The 17,531-nt window shown below is 45.8% G+C and overlaps 1 protein-coding gene across 2 annotated transcripts in view; it reads left to right on the forward strand.

Annotated features, from left to right (window-relative positions):
• MYO5B (myosin VB) overlaps positions 1-17,531 on the forward strand; it is a 387,779-nt gene that overhangs the window by 34,621 nt on the left and 335,627 nt on the right. The window contains exon 1 of one of the 2 annotated variants that reach the window (XM_033421388.2): positions 10,586-10,692. The exons of the other annotated variant lie outside the window; for it this stretch is intronic. Within the exon in view, the coding sequence (XP_033277279.2) occupies positions 10,591-10,692 (102 nt within the window). The 5' untranslated portion in view covers positions 10,586-10,590. Of the gene's footprint in view, positions 1-10,585; positions 10,693-17,531 lie in introns of those variants that run through there. 2 annotated transcript variants of the gene reach the window in all.

Raw genomic sequence — 17,531 nt, forward strand, 5'->3', positions numbered from 1 at the left:
TGGCCGAGTAAGATTCCATTGTGTATATGTACCACATCTTCTTTATCCATTCGTCTGTCGACGGGCATTTAGGTTGCTTCCGTGGCCTGGCTGTTGTAGATAGTGCTGCAGTGAACACTGGGGTGCATGTCGCTTTTGGAATTATGGTTTTCTCTGGGTATGTGCCCAGTATCATATTGGCTTCTTCACATAGCGAGAGGTATTTAAGCTTCCTCCATGTCTTCTCAAGACTTGAGAGCTCATTTCTTTTTGGTGTTAATATTCCACTGTCTGGAATTTATCCACTCACTCTCTTAAGGATATCTTGGTTGCTCCCAAGCTTTGGTAATTATGAATAAAGCTGCTACGCACATTCATGTGCAGGTTTTCATGTGGACATAAGTTTTCCACTCATTTAGGTAAATACCAAGGAGCACGGCTGCTGAATCCTATGGCAAGAGTATGTTTAGGTTTTGTAAAAAACAGCCAAATACTTAACGTCATTTTCATCTACCGAACAAGTACATAAAATTCACCGTTTTGCAACGTTAAGGCCCACATCTCACAGTAAAGGTTATGCCTTTAGCTTTACTTACCTAGGTATAAAGTGCCCCAATACATTCTAGGAAAGAGTTTCCACACTGCGTCTCAGTATACAGCATTTCCATTTTGATGACAGAACCAAAGGCTAGGAGTCTACCTTGACGTCTCTTCCCATCACCTCTCCCATCCCAGCCACTGCCAAGTTCCATCACTTGTACTCAAGTCCAAGTCAGTGCTGTCTTTCACCTAAGCCACAACGACCCCCTTGTAACTGATCTCTCCCCCTCAACTCCTGCCCCCCAACCACTCGCCACAATGTAGCCAGAATGAGTAATTAAATCTATATTGAATCGTGCCACGCCCCTCTTTAAAAAACGAACAATTGATTCCCTTTGAATATAGGATAAGATCCAAATTTCTTACCTCACCAAAAGGCCCTAAGTGACCCTATTTAGGCCTATTTCCCTATCTTCATATCAAGCCCCCTCTACTGTTATTTACAGCATTCCTGCCCCTTTGACCTTTCCTACAGTTCTTTCAACATTACAAGCTCTTCCCTACCTTGGGCCTCTGCACTAGCTTTTCCCTCTGCTTGAAACAGACTTTTCTCCCTGACTCCAGCTGAGCTCCTTTCCCTCAGGAGCTTCTTCGCATCTCTTCTTTCTAAATGAGGCCACCCGCTCAGGTCTGAAATAGGTACTCCTCTTGTTCTTGCGTCATCCTCTTCTGTTTCACTTATGCCACCCATCAAATTGATCATCTCACATTTATCTGTGTACCGACTTAGTGTTTGCCCCGCCCACTAGACCCAAAGCTATGAGGGCAGAAACCATGTCTGTTTTGTTTACAAGTGCATACCCGGTGCCTGGTGCAGGGTAAGCACTTAAATGATGGTTGAGTTAAAGAACTGATTGAACAAATAGGAGCTTGGTTTTTTGGTTTTTTAATTCTCAATCAGAATTCACTAAAACTCTACGGAAAAACTTTGGAGATTTTACTCTATATAACAAAAGAAGTTCCCACAACTAAATGCTGGTATTCTCATAGGTGGAAATAAAGGGTAGCAGAAGCATATCTAATGTGGAAGGGTGCACACAAAGCCATTTCCCTGAGAACATGAGTTCTAGGGACCAGGGACCAGGAGGGAAGGGACCAGAAAGTAGTGAGTTCAAAGTCATCAATAAGAGAGTTATATTAGTTTGATACGATAAGGTCTTCTTGGACCCATGTGTCTAACGCAGAAACAGTCTCTGGCATATCAGATACACAGGTATTTATGGCACAAAAAAGGTAGGGAAAAGAAAGATCACTGAGTCTCCCATTGGCTCACAGGTGGATACTGCCAGGAACCTCTAGACCCTCAAGCAAATTTGCCCTTTCCTACACCAACACCTCAGCTGGGCAGGTGAGCCTCTACTCCCTGCTCTTATATATTTAGACTTTCCACCTCCTTTTCTATCTTCTTGGCAAAGCCATTTCTGACCCTTAGGAACCAGAATTACGCCTTTCCCTTGTGTGAAGTTCTTACTACATGTACTGTTCATGCAGTTTACAATTTAATCATCAATTACCTTTGTAAATGGACAGGCTCCTATAATAGGGAATGTACCTGGGGAGACCCCTCAATATCACCTGGTCCAAAGTCCTCATTTTGAAGGGAAAATCCCAAGGCGCATGGAGGTGACAGATTTAGCCAAGGTCAGAGTCCAGGGCTGAGAGCACTAAAATGGGAGTGTCAGTTGCCCAGCTCCCAATCTAAGCCTGCCTGGTCACTGTCTCCCCAAAGAGTCAGTGTGCTCTGAGGAAGGAGCTGTGTTATCAACCTCTTGGCGTGTGGGGAAGCTTGCCGAATATCTGATGCCTAGGTTAAGAATGATAATGTGTATGGATCACCACGAAGCTCAGATTACACGTAAACGTGCACCACGGTGTCTGCTCTTACCCTCACCATTACTCGGCATTTCCAGAGAAGAGCTGGCCGCACAAAGCACTGTCATTCTACAGCTCCTCTCATGCGTGAAGACTAACAACCACAAGAGACAAAGAGAAAGTTTAAACTCATTACCCTGGGTAGACTCTCAAGGAAGTAAGATGGGTTTGTCTAGAGCTGTCATTCACTTCTGAAACTAAACAGACCCTAGTTGAGATACAGTCAGCCTCAGAGTTAGGTGAACCAAACCCACAGCTAAGCACGGGCAGAGCTCCTCTGACCTTCGGAAAGACCTAAGAAATCAGGCACAAGTTTTGGTGCAACATATATTCCTCCCTCCCTGTGTTGTCAAAAAAAAAAAAAAAAAGGATGCCTTCCTCCACTTTCTGACTCGGATATGTAATGATTTCAGTCCTTGCAGAAAACTTTTCATACATTCCAACCAGCTGGCATTTTCAAAGTGCTTCCACATGCTTATTCTCCTCCTTGACCCCCATAACCATTTTCCAAGGCTGGGCCTAAACTTGGAACCCAGGAAACCTCAAGCAGAGAGAGGTTAAGTGCCATCCAAAGTCACCCAGCTCAACAGCAGCAGAGCCCAGGCTTCCAGCTCCCGGTTGCTCTCAGAGCGCAGCGCATGGTCACGTCATCTGGCTTCTCACAGAAGGAACGAAATTGGGTCATCTGTAGAGATGTGGATGGACCTAGAGACTGTCATACTGAGTGAAGTAAGTCAGAAAGAGAAAAACAAATATTGTATATTAACGCATCTATGTGGAACCTAGAAAAATGGTACAGATGAACCAGTTAGCAGGGCAGAAATTGAGACGCAGATGTAGAGAACAGATGTATGGACACCAAGGGGGGCAAACCGCGGTGGGGTGGGGATGCTGGTGTGCTGAATTGGGAGATTGGGATTGACATGTATACACTGATGTGTATAAAATTGATGACTAATAAGAACCTGCTGAATTAAAAAAACAACAACAAAAAGCCAATATGAAAAGGCTTCATGTTGTGTGATTCCAACTATAAGCCATTCTGGAAATGCAAAATTATGGAGACAGTGAAAATATCAGTGGTTGCAAGAGGTTAGTAGGAAGGGAAGGATGGTTAGGGCAGTGAAACTACTCTGTATGATACTGTCATGGTGGATACATGTCATTATACATTTGTCAAAACCCATGAAACATAAAACACTGAGAGTGAAACCTAAACTCTGGCCTTTGAGTGATGTTAACAGCTGATGAGCCTGCATTGACATGCGATGTACCACTCTTGAGAGGGTGTCGATCGTGGGGAGGCTGTGCGTGTGTGGAGGCAGGAGGCACATGGGAACTCGCTGTACTTTCTGCTCAATTTTGTTGTGAATCTAGAGCTGCTCTAAAATTGAAGTCTACTTAAGGCGGTGGAAGGCATAGGAGATTGTGGTGCTTGTGTACTGATGGTAGATGTCTCCTAAAAGTTGATTTTAAATACGAAATATATCTTCTTTTAATCCATGTTAAATAGTTCTGGAAGCCCAGTGGACTGGCTCTGGGTAGTTGAGTGCTGGTTAATTTGGCTTTGAACTGGAACAGTCTGAAGGCTCTGTTGAGGCTGTGGTCCCAGAAAGGCATGGCACCTCACTGGAACCTCTCTCTTTGTGCATGACCACAGCAGGTGCCATTTTATTCATTTATTTCCTCTTCTAGTTCCTGCTCTTGGCCTGTTAGTATGAAAGGACTTGAAGTTAACTTTTAAAAACACATTAGGGACTTCCCTGGTGGCGCAGTGGTTGGGAATCCACCCGGCAATGCAGGGGACACGGGTTTGAGCCCTGGTCCGAGAAGATCCCACGTGCTGCGGAGCAACTAAACCCATGTGCCACAACTACTGAGCCTGTGCTCTGGAGCCCGCAAGCCACAACTACTGAAGCTTGCGTGCCTACAGCCCGTGCTCTGCAACAAGAGAAGCCACCACAATGAGAAGCCTGCGCACCGCAACGAAGAGTAGCCGCTGCTCGCGCAACTAGAGAAAGCCCACGCACAGCAACGTAGCCCAAAACAAAACAAAACAAAACAAACCCACCATTTAAACTTACCTCGAAGTCATCTCTGACACTGCGATCCTTCCTATTTCATAAAGCATTTTTAGATCTATTTGTCTCGGTTTCTGAGATTCCGTTTAGTGCTCAGAAATTCTACCTCTCATAAACTAGTCAGAGAGGAGGTCACTTTTCTGATTGGTAAAAAGACAGTTGCCAAGTCTTATGTAAACACACTTAGCTTTTTCCTCTTCCTTTTTGCACCTGCTCTGATAGAAGAAATAGGATGAAACAACTCACTGCGTGTATTGGGAGAGCCAGGCAAAGCAACTTAATGACTCTTCTCTGAATAATTTGGGAGCATCAGGACTCTTTCATTAGAATGTAAATAAACTGCTGGAAGGTGGTTAGAAGCAATGGTGAGTGTACAAACATTAGGAAGATTTTAACTCAAAATATTGAGGGTGAGATGAAAAAACTTTTACTCAAGGATTACCAAGATACATAGCTGGTTGAATACAGGCACTTGTAGTCCTTTTAAATCTTGCCCTAATATGGGTCGTATTTTAAAAGATGATGGTAAGAATACTGGTTAAAGTTATATTAAGCTCTACTAATGAAGAGCTTTGTTTTAGTTAAAGGCTAAATATATTTAGTTAAATTTATACCAGAAGAGATAATTCTTAGCTCACTGTGCATACATGAAATGAAGTCTAGCTGTTTGTGCCACAAGATTGCTTCTTACCTGGAGTGATTGCAGCTACTGCTTATGGAGTGTCTCCTCATGTCAGAGACATATACATTGACGCATATAAATTTGGAAAAGTGTTTTTTTCTAACTTTTATTTTTTACATTGGTCTGTGAGTTAAAACCACTAGAAGAAGAGCTGCAATTGGGATTAAGGTCTGTCTGCTCTACAGCAGACCTTTCCAGTCTGTTCTGCTACCTCTTTACTGTGCTACAAGCAAAGTACTTGGAAGACAGACTTGTGAGTGCTGGCCTTATAAACCTAAGTGTACAACTTAATAGCTAGTGTCAGGCAGGGTTGTAGCAGAACCACCTTGGACAGGTGAGAATTTACTCATTCATTCCAGGGCCTCAAACAGGCCTTGCTGTGACTAATTCCAGTCACTCCTACCTCACTGTGGCCTGTCCCAGTTAGAAGTGCTTATTAAACAAGCTAATGGATTATTAATCTGTGCTTTTGCTTGTTAAGCAGTTTGAACTAAATGCCCTCATGGTACTTCCAGATAATAGGTAACAGATGTGAACTCAAACTGATGTTTGTAGACTAGACACAAGGCACTGAGATGGTTGAGGACTCTTCCCAAGGTCTTTGGGCCCCACCTTGACTTTACCACCTGAACTCTGCCTGCTTCTCCCCAACATGCTGGCGGGCTCGGAGTTACCGTTACTAATCAAGGAAGGCATGGGGGAGCGTTAACGGTTCAAAGTTTAAGAACCAAGGGGGCCAAATTTAGCAAACAAGAAGGGGATTCTTGCCCTCAGTGTCATGTGGTCGTGGATTGTCAGACGTTTCTTGTTGACTTTTTGGGTAAGCTTTAAAATTTTTCACACAATCAATATAATTTGGTAAAAATACAAACAACATAGGGATCTCTGGAATAAGAAGTGAAGCCCACGTGCCCATATCCCTCCTTTCTCAGAGGCAACCTCTGTCATTCTCCAGGCACGCACACCTACACACACACACACACACACACACACACACGTGTGGAGGTTCTGCATAAATAAGGCAGGCTTTGTGAGGCGACCGCACACCCATGGAGCCCTGGCCCTGAAGGGACCCCCGTGTTCACAGAGCCTAGGGAAGCTGACTGCCCTTGTCGGGGTTCAGCCAGGTCCTTGGCCTCACGGGCATCTTGCTGTACCAGCTGATCATGTGCTTCCTGACGGTGGGAAGGTACGGATGGTGGTGGAGATGTGTTCCAAGGCTGCAGGAGTTGGGAGGCAAGGATAGTGTGGTCTTGTACACAGGCTTTGCTCAAATCCCCACTCACAGGCTGACATGGTTTTATTTTTTTATTTTTTATGTTTTTGCGGTACGCGGGCCTCTCACTGTTGTGGCCTCTCCCGTTGCGGAGCACAGGCTCCAGACGCGCAGGCTCAGCGGCCATGGCTCACGGACCCAGCCGCTCCGCGGCATGTGGGATCTTCCCGGACCGGGGCACGAACCCGTGTCCCCTGCATCGGCAGGCGGACTCTCAACCACTGTGCCACCAGGGAAGCCCTTGTTTTATTTTTATAAGGAAAACAAAGTATTTTTCCCAGGTTGCTGCTATGCTTATCAGTTGCCAGAATATATTCCATCCTTTAGGAGTTTCTAATATTCTGTGTCCTGCGTTATTATTACGATAACATTTCTCATTGCACACGGGGTCCCTCCTAGCTTGAGAGTCACTATTTTGAAGTGAACACTTGGGGCATTATATTTTGGTGCCTTACGTAAGACATCCTTAGTTTTAACCTCCCAAACAATGAACATGACCATACTCTTTTTACTGAAATTAGAGTGTATAAAATGCAAATGTGCCATGTTATCCTTCTGGGTAAGCTGGAATGTTAGGTGATTAATTTGCACCATAGGACGTCGATATTCTTGTGGAAACCTAATCAGAAACTCACAATTACTTTATAGCCCTGACAATGAGACGACTACTTCAAATCTGCATTACCATGCTACTGGTAATAATTTTAGTTTGAGTTCCTGCACTTTTATAAGGGAAATAAACTCTAGTTGCTGCTTGCCTCAGAGTGGAATCCAGAATTCACCAATGTATGAACAAAGGGCATGAGTAACTTTCCAGTGTGACGTTATTTTTGGTTTTTAGTTTTGCAGAATACGTGTTTTTGATGAACACCAACTAATATACATAGATTTGACACCCACTCTATGTAGGTTTTAAGAACCCCAGTATCAGAACTTAGGAAATGATTATTTTAGCTTTTCTGAGTCGTAAATTCAAGGTATAAATCACAGTAAAACATTTTAGGCAGGTTTCTTTGGTCGTTTGGGCCTGTGGGTGGTGGTGTACAGGGATCACCTGTTCTCATGTGGTTCTTACCTGGGAAAACTTGTGGTGTCAAGACCTGTGGGCAGTCAGTCTTGTGGTGATCGGGGTAACGGATAATGCTTTAGCTCCTTTCTGGTCTCAGTGCTTAAGGTTTTAGTCAAATCTGAAATAAAAATCACTAAAAAGCTGTCCTTGGAATCATGCTGAAAGCAGTGGCACCTCATTTGCTAGACTATTACCTGTCATCTTTCATCTCTCTCAATATAGGAGGGATGTCTTTAGTTTCTTAACCCAGACTCATCATCCCTGAATGTTCCGTACAGGTTCCAGTGAGGGAGTACTTTCTCTGTGGGTCAAGCCCTGGGACACCCAGGGAAGCCTCTGAGATTCTGTGAGGCAGCTTATGCTGTATGATTAGGCAGGTGGCTTTAATTAATTGCCTGCCATCTCAGCAGGAAATAAGGGGGCGCTCAACCAGGACACGGGGTCAGCAGGCTGTGCTTTCCACAAGGTCCTGAAAATTGAACTGCTGTATAATGTGTTGGTCTTCAGCTGAAGAACTGCGGTCCGGAGAGGACTTCCTCGTTATGATGACTCAGCTCTCCGGTGTACATAATTCTTCATTCCAATTACCGCTCTCAGCATGCCTCCAGCTTTCTTAGATCAGAGGCCAAGGAGGATTTGAACTGGGTGGGTGTTCCCCTGGGACACGGGCTCTCTGGGGGGGCGGGGGGCGGTTTGTTGCATCCCTGGAGCTGGAAGGTAGGCTGAGGAAGCTGGAACCCAGGAGTTGGTGGGATTCAGAGTGGACCCTTCCCCAAAGAAGTAGCAGATCCCCCAACAATGCCAGGTGACCAGGTCAGAGAGCTGATCTCCCTCACATCCCTTGAAAATTATGTACTCCAGTGGTCCAAAACAGAGATCTCTGATACAGTCCAGTCCTAGCTCTGCCCAGGCTTTTTAACAAATCAGGGTTTCAGAAGGGAAACTAACACATATTAACTCTTACTAGGATCAAGTGTTTTTCCTGTGACACTGAAAATTTTCTTTTATTGGACTTCGCATATGTGTATAATTGTGGCAGGGAAAAAATAATGAACTAAATCAGCAAATACAATATTATAGTTCAAAAAAGGAAAACAGTAATGAATTAACATTTTCAAGTCATATTAATGCCTTTTTTTTACAAAAAGGAAGAGCAACACATTAAGAAACACTTGCAAATGAGTGGACCTATGAGGTTCAGAGTACGATTGCACGTTGAATGATGGCATTGAGGTCACTCGAGCTAGATCTGACAGCAAAGCCCACCAGTATCCAGGAAGGCCTGATAATAGAATTTTAGGATTAGATCTTGAATCATGATCCTTGGGATTTAGACTCTTCACGAGGGAGCCGAGACCCAGAATGACTGACACCTCTGGGTGAAGTAGGGGGTCCACTGTTTACGGGAAGAATTCATGGTGGGTATAGTGTGATGGAAGTTCCTTATCCTGGGAATGTCAGACTGGCATGCCAACCCAGTCTGACGTCTTGGCATGTTTCTTTATTGGAGCTGTTTTCGCTGTGTGTGGAGGTATGGTGGGTGGGAGGGAGGTGTGTGTGTGGGGGGTTAGGAAGAACAATAAAGCAAAAGCAAAACTGAACCCTGGAATAAAAAGGAAGCCAAGATGTCTCTGAATCAGATCCAAGGAAAGACTGGAAGCTTGTTTTAGGAGACAGCATCCAAGGCAGGCATCCAGGGGGTCACAGGCAGGCTCCTGAAAGCTGAACTTGACATTTTAACTTTAAAACCTGGTGCACGTGCTTTCTAATGACTGTGAGCCTTTTAGGGGCACAGTGTATTCATATATGGAGGGCACCTGAAAGCAGAGGTGGGCAGGGGGCTGTAGAGTCGTAGTAGTATAGCTTTATCTCTGGTTATGGGCAGTGGCATTTTTCACACCCATCAGTGCTGGTAACCGTTTCCACCCCTTGTCTGCCCCACAGGATCCTAGGATTTGGCAGCATAGTTATCGAGCTCCTTAGGAGCAGATCCCTAAGTATTTCGTGTTTATGTGTCCGTGTGCCAGATATGCGAGAGAGATGAGGGATGGAGCAGGGCCTTTTCTAAAGAAGCTTCTGATCCTGTGGGGGAGATTAAACCCACAAATATGGGACTGTGTGCCAAGTGCTGTGACAGAGGCCTGCACAGGGTTCTGATGAAAGGTATCTCAATGAATCGAGTCAGGGAAGGCTTCCTGGAGGAGGAGACACTTGATCAGAGACTTAGAGGACATGGTAACTAGGCAGAAAAGGGAAGAGTGTTCTGGGCAGTGGGAAGAGCATGTACAGAAATAAGAAAGCAATGTGCACTCAGGGAAGTGGCAATGGTCCAAAATGTCTGGGGTCTCAGGGATGGGGGGCAAGAAGTGGTAACCAGTGAGGTGGGTGAGGTCGTTGGCACTGGGGTCAGGAAAGGTCTTGTGTGCTACCTAAGATGTCTGGATTTTACCTGAAGCAATGGGGAGCCCTAAATGGAACTTAGAGTCAATTTCATCCCTAGCATATAGGGTCCATGCGCATGGGGACCATGTCTGTTTGGTTGACAGCTGTATCCTCAGGGCCGTGAATGGTGCCTGACACACAGGAGTTGCTCAGTGAACGTCATGAGCTTCGTATAGTAAACAGAGCCGTGAGCCGTGTGGGGGGTTGGAGGCATTGGCAAGGGTGCTCAGCAGGAAGTCACTGGAGTAGTTCAGGTGACTCAGGAGGGAGCAGTAGTGGTGATTAGAGGAGAAACCTGCTTTGAGAGCGGTTCCAGGAAGACTTGCAGACTCACTGGGTGGGGCAGGTACAGGGAAGAATCAAGGATGGCTCCCAGGGTTCTGACCTGGGCACTTAAAGGAGGGAACCCAGTGTGGGGAAGAAGAGGGGCGGGGGAGGGTGGTCAGTTGTTCGGGGCAGGTTGGGTCGAGAAGTCTGTGGAACAGCTGGTGGTCCTGACCTTCAGGCCTTTAGACATCCAGTTCTACAGCACAAGAAAGCATTCCAGGCTCGAAATGGGGATTTAGGGTTTCATCAGGGATGAGGTAGGATGGAAACTGTGTCTGTAAGCTGTCACTTCCCTGAGTGTGTAGACGGAGATAAGATGGCGCCCCCAGTGGAACCCTGTGAAATGCTGATGGAGGGAGGACAAGTAAGTGCAGGGGGCCGAGGGAGGGGAGCAGATCACGCTCTTGTGGAAAAACAAAAGCATGGAATCAAATGAAGTAAAAAGTCTGCCCCTTCCCTTTCCCACCTTATACCCTCCCCAGAAGCAGCCACAGAAGACATTTTGTCCTATATCCTTCCAGCTGTTTTCTGTGCCTAAACAAGCCTAAATATGTGTGCTTTTTATTTTTATCCAGATGGATTTGACTTTTATAACATCCCCTTCAGTTCTAAGAATCTATGAGTCATGCAGAAAAACATTTAGAGAGATCCCATAAAAATACAGGTTGAGTCTCATGGCTGAGTTAATTCAGATTTAACAGCCCTTGGTGAAAGTACAGAATTGTAAGTGTTATCCAAAACAGCAACATCTAGATGACTTGGTGGTGTTTGTGCTTCTTCACTGAACACATGTGGACGCAGGGTGTGGGGAGTGTAGGCCTGCACTCCGCTTCACCGCCTGGCTCCTTCCTACCTGCTGTTTGTGTTGTGGTGCACGGTTCACTGAGGTTGCCAGGCGAGCCCGGGCTCCTGGCTGCACTGAACTGAAGCGGGTTCACGCAGGAGGTCTCCAGAGGCAGCGAGGTCACCCGAGGGCAGGCCCCAGGTTTGCTTGTCTCTAGCCATCTGTATCCCCTATAAGAAAAGGGCTTTCCAGAGAAGTCCTTCTTCTTGGCCAATAAGACTATGCCATTCACGGGCCGTGTGACCTTGCGCAGGTGACTTCATCTGTCTGGGCTTTGGTTTTTCCATATCTAAAATGAGAAGCTTGGACCAAGATCTCTAAGATTGTGTCTGGCACAAATATTTCAAGACAGCTGGCCCATCTACCTGCTACAGGTTAGACCGAGTGAAGGTTGAGCATGAAAGTATATTGAAAAAAGACCGCATACCATGTAATTTGCCCTCAGTAAATCATTATTTGAGCTACTGTCTTACATCACCTTTTCTACCTTCTAGGGAAGTGGTATGGTAATTTGTATACCGGGAACGGCTGCTCCTTTAATTTAAAAAGCAAAGAAAAAGTTAAAAAAAAAATGTAAAGAGCCAGGCAGGAAGTGTTTTGAAGTGTGTCGGTTTTTGGTAAATGGTTTCTTCCATCAATGTCACAGGCACCAGTGAAGGCCAATGGTGTAACAAGTCTGAAGGTTTAATTAGAACGGCTTTTGAGTTTTTAAAACACCACCATAGTGGAAAACCATTCATTTTTTTCCCCCCTGATATGCCTTAGTATCCTTCAAATGACATTTTTTCTTTGTTTGCAGAAATCTTTTTTTCTGGGACTGCCACTGTTAAGTTAAATTCCAACCTCTTATGACTTTGGTTAAGGCTGGTTGGATAATCTTTTTAGAGATTTTGTTGTTGTTAGAATACAGTTTTTAAACAAATGGAAAAATACACTTTTTATGACAAATGAAATACATTTCGAAAGCTCTTTCCATCAACATTTTTAATTTAAAGACCTCACTTTTGGGGATGATCCTAGGGGATTGCTGCTCTTAAAACCTTTAAAGACACCTGAAAGTAGGTCACTTTGTAGTCATTCTAAGATTTGCATCCTGGCGGGAGCTTCAACTTCCCTCTGTGCTGAGAAAGACGTGAAAATTCCGCAGAAACTTTCTCCTGCGGGAGGTACTTAATTGCGACCTCTCCTGGAGTTCCCTATTTTAAGGTAACTAATAGATCTGTTGAAAGTAAGTATCAAGCCCTGATGTGTCCTCGACACTGAGGGATTTGAGGGCCTGTGGGTTTGGGTCCTGCTGCCGGAATCTTTACTGGCACTTGGACTCAACCAGCCCGTGCATGTTGTCCTCTGAAGGCCTGGCGGATGTGTGTGGGGTGTGTTTGGATGAACCGTGTGCATCTCTTAGGTCCTTTCTAGGTGTGGCAAAGAGCTGTAAGAATGTATAATCCACGTGCTTCTTCTTGTAGACCCTTGCTGGTTATCTAACCTAGTGTTTCACTGGGTTGGGATACCAGCATCTCCCTTCGTCCTAGGCCGTGCTCATGTGTCACTGAGGAATCCATTTCTCTTCCCCTCAGTTCTCTTGAGTGTTGTTTCCAGGTTTATTTGCTACCGTTCTGCACGTATGTAGCTCATGCAGAGCATCTTCCAGAAATCTCTGCCATATTTTCCATTCAAGTCCCGTTTCTGGATGGGAGAGTGAAACGTGAATGAATGTCATAAAGGCCCACATTCCCATCACAGCTGTGCCTCTTGTCAGCTTCCGTTTGGGTGAGAGGGTGATAATATTGTCTGACTGGAGGATTGTTTCCTAAATGCCTACTGTGTGCTCAGCCCCAAGTCAGACTCTTGTGGGAGCAGCGACAGGGCAGAAGGTGCTGAGCAGATCACCTGAGGGCTCTAGGCGCATGCGTAGCAAACAGTAGGCCAGGGCTGCACACTGTCTTTCCTGTTTGCACATTATGTTTTGACTTTACCTTGTGTCCTTCCCATGGCCCCTTTCAGAAAAGGCTCTTGCTGTTTGTGCGTTTAGATACCCTCTAAGGAGACCTTCAGGGATTTTCTGGACCTGGTGCTAACGTTTCAGAATTTTTTCATTCTTATTCCTAGCCTTCATGTATCCAGATAAATACTGATGTAACTAGTCATGTAGAATCCTTACCCCCAAATGGGTCAGCCGCTCCAGCTCCCCTTCCTGGGGCTGCTGTCAGCCAGGTACTGTAGAAGGCTGTGGTTCTGAGCCCGTGGAATGCTCACGCTGCCACAAGTGGTTCTTGTCTCAGTAGCCGATGCTTCCTCCTGAATCCCACCTATGAGGCCACTCCTGCCCGCCTGAGTTAGGGAGAACACCTATCGTATTCTACACAACGGCTCTTCAGGTGTTTTCAAGACAGAAAACAACCTTCCCAAGGCCCCTCCAAGCTATAAACCTGTCCAGTCCCCTCCACTGTTATTCGCTTAACAGACCTTCACTACCCTCTCCTTCCTATGAGTACTCGCTAGTTTGCCAGTGATCTTCTTTATGTGTAGTTGGTTCTTAATGTGTAGTGCTCAGGGCTAGCTGCTTTTACCTTGATGGATTGGAACAAGCAACATAAAACTTAATAGAAATGTTAAGTGCTTCATTTAGGTTACAGCAGTTCCATCATGCCAGTACTAAATTCCCCTCGGCTGGACTGAAGTCTGTGTGAAGAAGTGATGGGGTTTTAGTTTAGCTCATACTGAACTGAGTTGGTAAGTTATCAGGAGTTTCTGTGATTCATCTTTTTTTCATTCTTGAAAAGAGCCACTTACCTAACACATGTCTTCTGGCGCTTGTCTTCACTGTGATTTCTTACAACTAAAATGATGATGTTATTTCACATGGTAAATCAGTGCACTTGGATTTGCAGATTAAGGCGCAGTTGAGGGCACCTTGTCGCTGACTGTGTTAGACTCAAGTTACCACTTAAGCTCTTGGTACAGCTCTAGCCATTGTGTTGACTTACGTTGGAATAGCCTTTTGGAGACAAGGGACTAGTAACCTCCTGTGAGGAGGCCTTTGGACATCTGGCACTGACATTGCGAAGCAAGGTGGACATGTGAAACCAAAACATTTATTTCTGCAGCTGTCCCACCTTACCCTTTGAACTCGGTAGAGAGCACCCCCTGTTCCTTGCTTTTAGCACAAACCCCAAACAATAACATAGGCTCCCAGATTCCCACTCAGAGCCCCTTCATCCTGTCAGAGACTTGGATGGAGACATTGCTTCTTTGGTTGGGAAATGGATGTAGCAGAGTTTGGCTTGTTCACTAATATCTGGTCTTCCTCCCCTTCTGACCACCTGGTAGAATTGTACTTCCTCACCCAGGTGAACTTGGGCATGACTGTAGGGCTTGGTTTGGGCAAGAAAATGTGAATGGAAGTAACTTGTGACGTTTCAGGTGGCACACTTCGCCAGTCCCTTTTTGTCCCCTCTGCCATGGTAACCAGCGCTGTGCCAGGCAGGTGCCCCATCGGCCTGAATTCCAGAAGGAGGCCGATGTAGATCAGAATCCCCAGCCAACCCGTGATGAACACAGAGCAGGAGCGAGAAGCAGATGTCTGCTGTGCGCCAGTGCGACCTTGGGTGGTGTGTGACCACGGCAGAGCCGAGTTTATTCTGACGGATGTGTTAGATGAGCTAGCAGGCTTCCAGGTTAGCTTCCCCACAGGTAGCTGGCAGACTACTCGGTGGAGTCCAGAGCAAACTAAGTCCTGTTGGTGCTGGAGGTAAAATGGATTTCCCACAGAGAAACTGTCATTTTAAAGAAGAAATGGTATGTGGAGTTCTTTTTCCTCCCTCCCATCTTTCCTCCCTTCCTTCCTTCCTTCTTTTTTTTTTTTAGCTTCCAACTCATTGTCACTGCCTTGCTCTTTACCCCCTTTTAAAGAGAGGTGTGGTAGGGAACAGTGGCTGGCTTCAAATCTAGGAGGCTGACTGGTTTCTTCGCTCTGTGATAATGGGTCAGTATATCTGACTTTATGCCTGAAATGACAGTGGGCCATTTCCCCTCTGCATGTGAACAAATTTAACCTTGCCCACAAACAGGTCTGGCTTTTTTTTTTTTTTTTTGTGGTCCGCAGGCCTCTCACTGTTGTGGCCTCTCCCGTTGCGGAGCACAGGCTCCGGAAGTGCAGGCTCAGCAGCCATGGCTCACGGGCCCAGCCGCTCCGCGGCATGTGGGATCTTCCCGGACCGGGGCACGAACCTGTGTCCCCTGCATCAGCAGGCGGACTCTCAACCACTGCGCCACCAGGGAAGCCCAGGTCTGGCTTTTGTCATGGTCAAACAATGTGATTCAGGGGTAGGGGCTGGATATTCCAGAAAGACCAGTATGATTTTGGGTGGAAGCTGGCCACATCTTAGGAGGGGGCGTGGTCATGCCAGAAAGATCAAGAACGATTTAGGGGGGGTACTTTGAGCCATGCCCAGCGTGGCTGGAGATCAGCCTCACAGGCAGTTGTCTGGGGAAGACACCCTGTTTTCCTTTACTTTCACACAACCACTACACACGCAGCACATTTGACACCAGATGTGTAGGTTTTTTCCCCACACTGACCAATTCTCAGACACCAGCTGGGTGTCCAGCAATTAAATCAAGTCTGACACTGTCTACCTGGAGTTGGCCTCAGATCCCACAGGTTAAGGGCTCAGTCCCACACGGCTGCCCCCACTTCAGACGCCAGTCTCAAGTGCTAGGTTGTGAGCTGTGCTTCTGACCAAACGGCTGTAAATCAGATTTCCCACGACTCCCTCGCTGGGTTTGCTAGTTTGCTAGAAGGGCTCATAGAACTCAGGGAAACACATGTCCTGGTGTATCATAGAGGATATAGCAAAGCATACAGATGAACAGCCTGATGAAGCGATATATAGAGTGAGATCCAGGAGGGTCCCGAGTACAGGAGCTTCTGTCCTTGTGGAGTTGGGGTACTTCACCCTCCTGGCACATGGATGTGTCCATCAGCCCAGAAGCTGTTTGAACTCTGTGCTTTAGGGATTTTTATCAAGGTTTTGTGGTGTAGGCAAAGCTCGATTTCCAGCCCCCCTCTCTCTCTGGAGAATAGGAGATGGCGCTGAAAGTTCCAAGCTTCCAATTACGGCTTGGTCTTTCTGCTCACCAGCCCCCATACAGGAGCCCACTAAGAGTTACCTCGTTAAAACAAAAGGTGGTCCTATCACTCAGGAAATTCTAAGGGATTTAGGAGGAGCTCTGTGTCAGGAACCAGGGCCAAAGACCAGATATTAGGAACTGCTGGCAGAAACCAATATATGTCTTTATTGTTTCACAGCAGTCAATCATGCCTCCATAATGAGCCCCAGTAAAAACTCTGAACACCAGGGCTTGGGTGGCCTTCCCCGGTTGACAGTGTTCTGTGTATATTGTCGCACGTCAATGCCAGGAATGGAATGCAGTTGGTATTTCTCCGACTCCGCCCCACATGTCTCTTCCTTCGGCTGATTTTGTCTGTATCTTTCCCTGTGATAAATCATAACAGTGAGGACAGCAGCTTTCGGTGACTCCTACTGAGTTCTTGAATCTGAGGATCTCTGAATTTGCAGTTGGTGTTGGAAGTGAGCTTGATCGTGTGGACTGTGTGCCCTCCGACTGGACAGTTGGCCCTAATTCTTGGCACTGTCCCCTTTGCTTCATGACTCTTCAGGAGTTCATTAGGTCCTATTTCTACCTCTCTGCTGACTGGAAAGAATCGGTTTCCATTCCTTTGAAGGCTGTCTGCTGTTTTGATTGCAAATCTCAGAAAGGAAGGACTGAGAATTTTCTGTGGTCTTGGAGGATTTCCGTCCTATAGCGGGTGTGACAATAGGCACACTTACCACTCCAGTCCCTCTGACTGTGGAACGGCTTCATATGGGAAATAATTTGCCTCTATGTTGCCTAACAGACCCAATGACTGGATAACTCTTGTCAATTAAAAATTAGTTCCTGTGCATGAGGCATCACTTCAGTTTTCTACTCTGTTCATCCCCTTAGCCCTGTGTTTGGAAAGCGTTCCTACCTTTTTGTTTTAAAAAGAAGATAAATGTGTTGCTTTCCTTGGGCATCTTGCAAATAGTAAGCAGTCACTCATTTTCCCAAAATGGTAACTAATAAAGATAGCCTAGAGAAAGCAGAATGAAGTCATTTTAAATCTTCAATCTAGAACCAAATGTGAAATTTTGGGGTCTCTTAACAGTTATAGTGAACCTAAATGTCACACATAGCAAATAATAGGAGTGTAAAATTATACATCCAATAATCTAAGTTGATGCCATTTTCTTTGTAGTTCAGCTGATTGGTTTTTTACTCTTTTTCCCTAGGGTGGTTTTAACGGTAAAAAA

This window comes from Orcinus orca, chromosome 15 (genome assembly GCF_937001465.1).
Source record: "Orcinus orca chromosome 15, mOrcOrc1.1, whole genome shotgun sequence".
In the NCBI taxonomy this organism is placed as follows: domain Eukaryota; kingdom Metazoa; phylum Chordata; class Mammalia; order Artiodactyla; family Delphinidae; genus Orcinus; species Orcinus orca.